The sequence below is a fragment of the Caenorhabditis briggsae genome, assembly GCF_000004555.2.
Source record: "Caenorhabditis briggsae AF16 supercontig from assembly CB4, cb25.NA_023, whole genome shotgun sequence".
NCBI lineage: Eukaryota > Metazoa > Nematoda > Chromadorea > Rhabditida > Rhabditidae > Caenorhabditis > Caenorhabditis briggsae.
The window spans coordinates 21007-31037 of NW_025543297.1; the positions used below are offsets into that span (position 1 = coordinate 21007).

Genomic DNA, 10031 nt, shown 5'->3' on the forward strand with positions numbered 1-10031 from the left:
TCAAAATGAGTGTAATCGTGACCTACTTTTCTTTACTTGATTCACCTGGAGGGACCATGCGCCTTTAAACCGAAAATCTCAAAGTGGGCGGAGCCTAGTCGTGTTTACACTCATTTTGAAGTTCGCAACAAGCTGAATAAGAATGTGCAATTGAATTTCAAAAATAAGCAATTTGAAGTGAGTTATGATGGAATGTTCGAAAATTTGAAAAAAAAATCATTCGTTTTTGGAAAGCGAAAAGTTTTCGTATATTTTGAGAAATTTGGGAATTTCAAAGATTTTACGAATTTCTCAGTTTTCGAAATTTGAATTCCTGTATTTTCTAAACCTCTGATTTTCAGAATTTTTTTCGAGCTTCTGGCTTTACCAAAAACTTGATGATTATTTTTTTCAAATTTTCAAAATTTTTCTCATAACTCACTTCAAATTGCTTATTTTTGAAATTCAATTGCACATTCTTATTCAGCTTGTTGCGAACTTCAAAATGAGTGTAAACACAACTAGGCTCCGCCCACTTTGAGATTTTAGGTTTAAAGGCGCATGGTCCCTCCAGGTGAATCAAATTCAAGAAAAGTAGGTCATGATTATACTCATTTTGAAGCTCTTGACAAAATACAAACAACAAACTTGTTTTTTGTGAGATTCGGTCAAAGGTAAGAAAATGAGGGTCCCTAGAAAAATTCAAAGATCCAAAAATTAAAAATTTCAGGTGGTCCACCTGGAAAAGTTCACTATATCAGCCTACTAATGGTGGATATGGATGAAGGGATCATAAGACTTCCAGTTGGTGTAAAGTTCTGTATCAATGTGATGATTCTGACTGGACACAATGTGAATGAAGTTTACAAAAAGATCGAGAAAATTATCGATTTGAACAGTTTTCCGATTCAAACGCTGATTGTGGAAATTGAAGGACCCGACGATCCATTTTTGAAAAGAAAAGATTTGGCTTGGGAAGCTCAATTTTTGGATTTATGTCTTCCGAATCCCAAAAAGTTCCCCAAGATTCCAAAACAGGACTGGAGGGAGATTTTTCGGCATTTCCACCACTCGAACTTTCATATTTCGGAGCTCGAGCTGCATGAGGACGAATTTTTGGAAATTGTCAGAGATTGGATATGTTGCCCGCGCAAAATTGGATCGAGATTTGGGATGAATTCGACACGAATTTCGCATTTGATGAATTTGGTGTGTAGTGACTATGGAGCAGCCAAGGGGACACTTGTGCTGGCAGGGTGAGTGGTTTTGTTTGGGAAAATGGATTTTGAGAAAACCTGAAAATTGGAGATTCGAACTTTCAAAAAAAATCAAAATTCGAAATTCGAAAATCCAAAAATTCAAATATTCTGAAATGGAACAATTTTTTGAGGGGTCCTAATTTTCTCATTTTTCACCAAAACCTAACAAGTTAGCTGGTTGTATTTTGTCGATCGCTTCAAAATGAGTGTAATCGTGTACTACTTTTCTTGAATTTCATTTTTCTCGAGGGACCATGCGCCTTTAAACCGAAAATTTCAAAGTGGGCGGAGCCTAGTCGTGTTTATACTCATTTTGAAGCTAGCGACAAGGTGAGTAAGGATATGTAATTGAATTCAAAAAATAGAGAATTTGAAGTGAGTCATGAGGAAATTTTCAAAAATTTGAAGAAAAAAATCCAATAAACTCCCCAGTTTTATGTGTTTGTTGATGTGGGGGGGCGGGTAGTTTATGGGACTTCTCCAATTTTCGAGATATAAGTTAGCCTAAACAGCTCCAGAAAAATCTAGAAGGATCTAGAAAGACCTCACAAGACTCTAGAAAGCTCTAGAAAGATCCAGAAGGATCTAGAAGGATTAGAAGGATCCAGAAGAATCCAGAAGCGTTTATATTATGCTTTAGAAGTCTCCAAAAGGATCCAGAAGGATCAGAGGAATCCGGAAGGCTCTAGAAGGTTCTAGAAGGATTCAGAAGGATCCAGAAGAATCCAGTAGGATCTAGATGAATTCAGAAGGATCCAGAAGGACCCAGAAGGATTCAGAAGGATCCAGAAGGATCCAGCAGGATCTAGATGAATTCAGAAAGATTTAGAAAGATCCGAAACTTCAGGATTTTTCGGAACCTTTGAACTTTGAAAATTTTCTAAATTCGGAACTTTTGAACTTCTGAACTCCCGAGCTTCTAAATTTGTGATCTTCTGAAGTTCTGGAATTTCTGGAAATTCTAAAACTTCTGTAGTTTCTGGAAATTTTGAACTTCTGAACTTCAGAATTACTCCATTTCAAGATTTCTGAATTTCTGAATTTCTGAATTTCTGAATTTCTGAATTTCTGAATTTCTGAATTTCTGAATTTCTGAATTTCTGAATTTCTGAATTTCTGAATTTCTGAATTTCTGAATTTCTGAATTTCTGAATCTCTGAATTTCTGACTTTCTGAATCTCTGAATTTCTGACTTTCTGAATTTCTGAATTTCTGAATTTCTGAATTTCTGAATTTCTGAATTTCTGAATTTCTGAATTTCTGAATTTCTGAATTTCTGAATTTCTGAATTTCTGAATTTCTGAATTTCTGAATTTCTGAATTTCTGAATTTCTGAATTTCTGAATTTCTGAATTTCTGAATTTCTGAATCTCTGAATTTCTGAATTTCTGAATTTCTGAATTTCTGAATTTCTGAATTTCTGAATTTCTGAATTTCCGAATTTCCGAATTTCTGAATTTCTGAATTTCCGAATTTCCGAATTTCTGAATTTCTGAATTTCTGAATTTCTGAATTTCTGAATTTCTGAATTTCTGAATCTCTGAATTTCTGACTTTCTGAATTTCTGAATTTCTGAATTTCTGAATTTCTGAATTTCTGAATTTCAGGAATTTTAGGAATTTCTGAACTTTTGAATTTTTGAACTTCTAAATTTCTGAATTTCTGAATTTCTGAGTTTCTGATTTTCTTAATTTCTGAATTTCTGAACTTCATTTCCTGAATTTCAGGAATTTCAGGAATTTTAGGAATTTCTGAACTTTTGAATTTTTGAACTTCTGAAGTTTTTGGATTTCCTAATTTTCGAACTTCTGAACTTCTGAATTTGAAAACTTTGCTTTTCCAGAAACTACCAAATCCCCTACGCCATGATCATCCCAGTCAGTGCGACAGCGCAAAACGAACTGCTCTGCTACATGGAAAAATCGCCATTCTACGAGCAAGAGATTACCAAACAAAGTGAGCATCAGCAGAAATGGCAAATCGTGTTGGGCAGTTTTCCACTGGGATCTATTCAAGATATTGTACTAATTTAATTTTTGTGATTCTATCTATTTTTTTTGTCTATTTTTTGAAATCTGTATTCTTTGAAATCTATTTTCTTGAAATTTTTATTTTAGACTCATTTTTTTGGTATTTCAAATATTTTCACAATTACAGAAAATGAATGAAATTTAATCTTCTTGAGGATCAGAGGAATACAGAAATAGTGTATGTGAGAGAGAGAGAGAGAGAGAGAGAGAGAGAGAGAACGAGGAAAATGGTTCTTTATATATCATAATGTCAGCAAAACGAATATTTCTCTGCGTCTCTCCTAAACACACACTCTCGTTTCTTCCAATGAGTAACGACAGGCGGATAGTGGTACAGAAGGGGGGAGGATGTTGTGAAATGTTCTCAGGAGCATCACTCGCTGGAATTCCGAATTTTTTAGATGAAAATTATAGTATTTTAAAGATCATAAAATGGCCAACATTTAGATACCCCATAAGGTCTAGCTGGGAAAATTGGAAAGTGGAGAAAAAGGGACAGGAAGATTTTTGGTTCTAGACTTGTTGAGAGAAAAGAGTAAGAGAGAGGGGGATAGTGAGAGACGCAGCAATTTGAGAGATGGAATATGCTTAAAATTTATGATTAAACAATTACCAGTCGGTTTAGGGCCCCTTCGGGGCTAAACCTCCTGGCTTCTGGTCGCCCTCCACTGTCGCCCTTTCTGCCCACCACCCTTTACTGAGGTGAAACCAAGGAACGCCTCCAGAAGACTCCAAAATCAAAATTTCGAAAAACCAAAAGTTCGGGCATCAACTAAGACACAATTCTGATCTATCTGTCCAGGTTTCGGTTTGATCGGTAAACTTTGAATGGGTGATAAGGTGCGCTACATACATACGCACATGCAGAATCTGGTGAATGTTATTAGTAATGATTACGACACTCCGAAATGACGCATTGCGCCCAGTTTAGTGGGATTTTTCGGAACAGTCCCCATAATTTCCTTTCTGCTCTCTTCCCTCTTTTCTCCTGTATGTACAGAGAGGAGTCCCATACGCATATCATAAAAAGTGCTTACCAGTACCTCGTTCCTATGCTTGCGAATCTCTCCCACTGTCTGCGTCTCTAAATCTCTAATCTATTTTTAGAAAAATGAGATTTTAAAAAGGTTTTCAGGTTTTGGAAATTAAAATTTTCCATTTTTGAAAAATTATTAATCTTCATCTATTTAAATCTCCTCCCTTTTGTTCTTTTTTCATCTATTGGTTGAATTTTTAAATATATTTTTTTTCAGATTTTCATAAAACTACTGAAACCCTTCGGTGTCCACCTTCAGGTCAACATGGAACCGGTGAGTATTTATTCCAAATTTTCGAAATTTCTAATTCTGAAATTTAGCAATTCCAAATTCTAAATTCTAATCATACAAATTTCCGAAATTCTGAAATTCTGAAATCCCAAAATTCTAAAGTTCTGAATTATGAAAGTTTCGAAAACTCCTAGATTCCATATTCTGAATTTTGAAATTCCGAAATTCCAAAAATCCAAATTCCTAAAATGCAAACACCAAGTTTCAAATTTCCCAAATTCCGTAATTCTGAAAATTCTAAGACTCTCAAAAATTTGGAAATTCCAAATTTTGATATTCCTAAATTCAAAAATTCAAAAGTTCAAAAACTCGAAATTCCAATATCCCAACATTTCGAAATTCTGAAAATCTTGAAAATTCTATGACTCTCCAAAATTCGAATGTTCTAAATTTCAAAATTTCCAATTTTTCAAAATCCCGAAATTCCAAACTTCCTTTATTTCTAAGTTTTAAATTCTGAATTCGGAAATTTCGAAATTACTGAATTCCAAAATTCGGAAATTCCAAAATTCTGACAGTTTTGATAGTTCCAGAACTCTGGAAAATCTAAAAATTCTGAAGATTCCGAATTTCAAAATTCCTGATTCTTCGATTCCAGATTTCAAAAGTTACGAAATTCTAAAATTCCAAATTCTAAATTCTAAAATTCTGAAATACCTGAATTTTTAAATTCCTAAATTCCAAAGCTCTGAATTTTCTTAGAATTTCCAAACTTCTGAATTCCGGAAATCCGGAATTCCAATATTCCAAAATTCCCAATATTCCAAAATTCTAAAGTTCAGAAATTCGGATATTAAGAATTTCCAAATTTCAAAATTCAAAAAAAAATCTGACATTTTGAAAATCCTAAAATTCTAGAAGTCAAAAAATCCAAATTTCGATATTTCTAAATTTCAAAATAACAAACTCCAAAATCCCGAGATTTCAATTTTCTAAATTCCAAATTTTATAAAAATTCAAAAGTCCAAAAAAACTAAAATTCCAAAGCCCCTAAATTCCAAGATCTAAATTTCCAAAATATAAAATTCTGAAATTCTGAAATTTCTGAAATTCCGAAATTCCAAAACTTGAAATCCCTAATTGTAAACTTCGAAATTCCAAATTTTTCTGAAATTCTGCTCTGAATTTTAATTCTTCAATTCAGAAATTCAGAAATTCAGAAATTCAGAATTTCAGAAATTCAGAAATTCAAAAATTCAGAATTTCAGAAATTCAGAAATTCAGAAATTCAGAAATTCAGAAATTCAGAAATTCAGAAATTCAGAAATTCAGAAATTCAGAAATTCAGAAATTCAAAAATTCAGAATTTCAGAAATTCAGAAATTCAGAAATTCAGAAATTCAGAAATTCCTGAAATTCGGAAACTTAGAAATTCAGAAATTCCAGAAATTAAAAAAAATCAGAAATTCAGAAATTCAGAAATTCAGAAATTCAGAAATTCAGAATTTCAGAAATCACAAATTCCAATTTCCGTGTTTCCGAGTTTTCTAAATTGGATTTCCTAAATTTCTAAGTTCTCTAATTCTGAGATTCTAAGGTTTTCAATGTTTCCTAGAATTCAAGAAATTCTAGATTTTCTAGATTTCTTAGATTCTTTTAGTTTCTATAGATCGAAAATTTCCGAAATTCTGAAACTTTCATGATTCTAAACATTTTCAAAAATATATTTTTCAGAAAACCTCCAAAGGAAAGCTGTCTCTAGAAGAGATGAATAGAATCGACGCGCTCAAAGAAGCAGGAAGGAGCCTAAATGAAATTGCTGAGCAATCCGAAAGGAGCAAAACTACAGTAACCGCCTATTTGAAAAATAGGGAAGTTAGAAGAAAGAAGGCTGAAGGCGTCCTAACCGAAAATCAAAAAGAAGAGATTCTGAGGCTAAAAGGAGAAAGTCTTCGAAAAATCAAGATGACGTTAAATTTGACATGCTCGCCGGCCACAATTAGGCGGGTGATAAAAAAAGAGAAGAGAATGCTAGAGATATTGTGGATGCCATGACAGAAGATCCAGAGGAAGATGATAATGAAGAAGACGTCGATCTAGAAGTCGTGGACAGACCTGTAGCTAGCGGAGCTAAAGGAGCAGATGATTATGAAGAAACTGATGATGATGACGATGATGTGCAAGATGAGCAAAGAATTGGAGACGTACAACGCCGAGGATCCAAGGAGGACGTCACTGACTTTCAAATTTCTAGAAGTTATGATCCAGAATTCGCGGAAAGAGTTGAAGCCGAGGGATCTCCAGCTGGCGAAGCTGATTGGATGGATGAATATGAAGAGGACGACGATCTAGAAGTTGGAGATGTTCGCCGAGGATTCAATGAAGACGTCGATGATATCGAAACTTCAAGATGCTCAGAGCCAGCAAAAGCAGTTAGGGAGCAGCCAGAAGTTGCAGAAGGATCCGACGAATATGAAGAAGATGATGATGACGAGGATGTACGAGATGAGAGAAGAATTGGAGAATTTCCAGCATGGGTTGGCAGGTACTGTGAAAATCAGGGATTTCGAAAAATCAAAAATTCTAAAAATCAAAAAAATTCAGAAATGAAGACGTCGATGACTTCGTATCTCCAACAAAAAACCTGTCTGTAGAAGCGATCAAGGAAGAGCCTGAGGTCATGGACGGATCTCGAGCTAGCGACTCTGATGGATCAGATGTGTATGAAGAAACAGATGATGAAGACGTGAGCAACATTAGAAGTGAGCAAAAAGATGTAGGCGTTCGTCAAGGAGGAGAAGAAAAAAAGGACAGCGAAGATCCAAAGATCCAGGAGCCAGAAGTCGAGGAGATGGAAGTTGACGTCGCTCAAGAAGCTTCAGAAGACGTGAAGAACCAGCCAGAGTTGGTTCGCTTGGGAGGGAGAACGGACGTCGGGAATTGGAGTGTGAGTTTTTTTTCCAAAATCCAAAATTTCAAAATTCAAAATTTCAATAAAAATATTCTAAGATTCTAAGATTCTAAGATTTTAAGATTCTAAGATTCTAAGATTTTAAGATTCTAAGATTTTAAGATTCTAAGATTCTAAGATTCTAAGATTCTAAGATTTTAAGATTCTAAGATTTTAAGATTCTAAGATTTTAAGATTCTAAGATTTTAAGATTCTAAGATTCTAAGATTCTAAGATTTTAAGATTCTAAGATTCTAAGATTCTAAGATTCTAAGATTTTAAGATTCTAAGATTCTAAGATTCCAAGTTTTTGTTTTCAGCGCGATCAAGTCCAATCCTGGGCAGACCAATTCCTCTCCCCAGAGCAATCAGTTGATTTTCAAAAAATGAAACTGACAGGGGCGGGGCTTCTCCACTTTCTCTTCAATCACCAACCTCCAGAGGGTCTTGAAGACGTTCTTCAAATCATCAAGACTCATCTGCGCCCCATCGCAGATCTCGAGCTCCCGCGGCTCAACGAAGAGAGAGAAGCAGGTCTTCTTCTGATGGAAAACAAAGGCACCGAAATTGGGTTCAAAAGCTCCCAGTGCTTCATGAACTCCACCTGCCACTCCTATACTCATGTAAGGAGGTTCGGAAGGCTCTGAGCAGGTGGTCCGACGACCCCTTCTTGCGAATGGTCAGTGGGATCTTCGACAGGACGACCAATTCTGCAAGGGATTGGAGAGCCACTTTGGATCATGAGTATCACACGGGACATCATGATATTCGATTTGTTTTCCAGGGGCTCATGAAGGTGGGAGGGGATTTTTTTTTCAATTTCTAACACCTCTAATAATAGGTCAGTAGATTCTAATAGCTCAGAAAACGAGTCAAACAGTTCTAATATCTCGAAAAATGGGTCAGAAAGTTTTAATATCTCAAAGAACAAGTCAGCAGATTCTAATAGTTCAAAAAATAGGTCAATAGATTCTAATACCTCCAGAAGTAGGTCAGTAGATTCTACTATCTTTAAAAATGGGTCAGTGTATTCTAATAGCTCGAAAGAGAGGTCAGCAAGTTTCAATAGCTCCAGAAATAGGTCAGTGGATTCTAATAGCTGGAAAACAGGATCTGCAGATTTCAATAGCTCAATTGATAGGCCAGTAGAATCAAACAGCTCAAAAAAATAGGTCAGTATGTTCTAATATCTCAAATAATAGGTCAAATGATTCTAATAGCTCGAAAAATGGTTTCTAATAGCTCATAAAAGATTTTTTTTTCAAAACCACGATTTCCAAAACCTCCGCCACCACGAAAACCGAGTTTCCTCTCTCCAATTCCTTCAATGGAAAGAGAAAAAATGCTTCCACTGCCAGAACATCGAGCTCCGATCTACCGATGGAGTGGTGTGGAGCACAAGGGACTACACCTTCCTAACAATCCAAAATGGATCGTTTAATAACTCCCTGAGAGTTGCCTACTCACCGATGGTATCAGGAGAATGCTCGAAATGCGGAAGTGTGGTACAGAAAATCACCAGAGTGGAAGCTCAACAAGCCCAATACCATTTTTTGATGATTTCGGGAACAATTTCGGATATCAATTCGGAGAGCGAGGTGGCGATGTTTGGGCATCAATGGAGGATCAGAGGATTCGCGGAGAGAGTGATGCTGGGAGCGGTGGGACATTTTGTGTCGTGGTTTCGAAATTTGGATCATTGGTATCTGGTCGACGATGAGCAATCGAAGGATATGGGACATCAGGCTGTGAACTTCACGAATAGGAATATTATGATTTTGGTTTTCGAGAAGGTTCTTTGAATGGTAAGTCTAGAATTTTTGTGATGAATTTATATAATCAAAACGTTCTAGAAACTTCAGACCCTCATTGTTCATCTGGCGGCTATATGGACCCCATCAACTCAATTCTCATCCTATCTCTATAGTTTCTTCTTTGTGAGTTTTTCAGAAATTCAAAAATACAAAAATTCAAAAAAGCGGGAATTTAAAATTTTCACAAAAAATGAAAATTTCATATTTTTTTCAAGTGGTCCTAATTTTCTTATTCTTGGGGAGGGACCATGCGCCTTTAAATTCAGAAATTCAGACGTTCAGAAATTTAGAAATTCAGACGTTCAGAAATTCAGAAATTCAGAAATTCAGAAATTCAGAAATTCAGAAATTCAGACGTTCAGAAATTTAGAAATTCAGACGTTCAGAAATTCAGAAATTCAGAAATTCAGAAATTCAGAAATTCAGAAATTCAGAAATTCAGAAATTCAGAAATTCAGAAATTCAGAAATTCAGAAATTCAGAAATTCAGAAATTCAGAAATTCAGAAATTCAGAAATTCAGAAATTCAGAAATTCAGAAATTTAGAAATTCAGAAATTCAGAAATTCAGAAATTCAGAAATTCAGAAATTCAGAAATTCAGACGTTCAGAAATTCAGAAATTCAGAAATTCAGAAATTCTGAAATTCAGAAATTCAGAAATTCAGAAATTCAGAAATTCAGAAATTCAGAAATTTAGAAATTCAGAAATTCAGAAATTCAGAAATTCAGG

The 10031-nt window shown here is 35.1% G+C and overlaps 2 protein-coding genes across 2 annotated transcripts in view; both read left to right on the plus strand.

Moving 5' to 3' along the window:
- The window catches only part of CBG26653, a gene marked incomplete at both ends in the record, with an annotated part of 6001 nt that extends 2730 nt beyond the window's left edge, over positions 1 to 3271 (plus strand). The window contains 2 exons of the mRNA XM_045240939.1: positions 710 to 1235; positions 3082 to 3271. Of these exons, the coding sequence (XP_045100635.1) occupies positions 710 to 1235; positions 3082 to 3271 (716 nt within the window). The remainder of the gene's footprint in view (positions 1 to 709; positions 1236 to 3081) is intronic.
- Positions 3272 to 6303: 3032 nt separating this feature from the next.
- On the plus strand, positions 6304 to 9288 carry CBG23676 (the record flags this gene model as incomplete). Its single annotated transcript, XM_045240940.1, has 6 exons — positions 6304 to 6506; positions 6572 to 7081; positions 7141 to 7483; positions 7807 to 7988; positions 8021 to 8282; positions 8845 to 9288. 6 exons carry the CDS (start codon positions 6304 to 6306, stop codon positions 9286 to 9288), a joined length of 1944 nt encoding a protein of 647 aa, XP_045091136.1.
- Between the last annotated feature and the right edge of the window lie 743 nt (positions 9289 to 10031).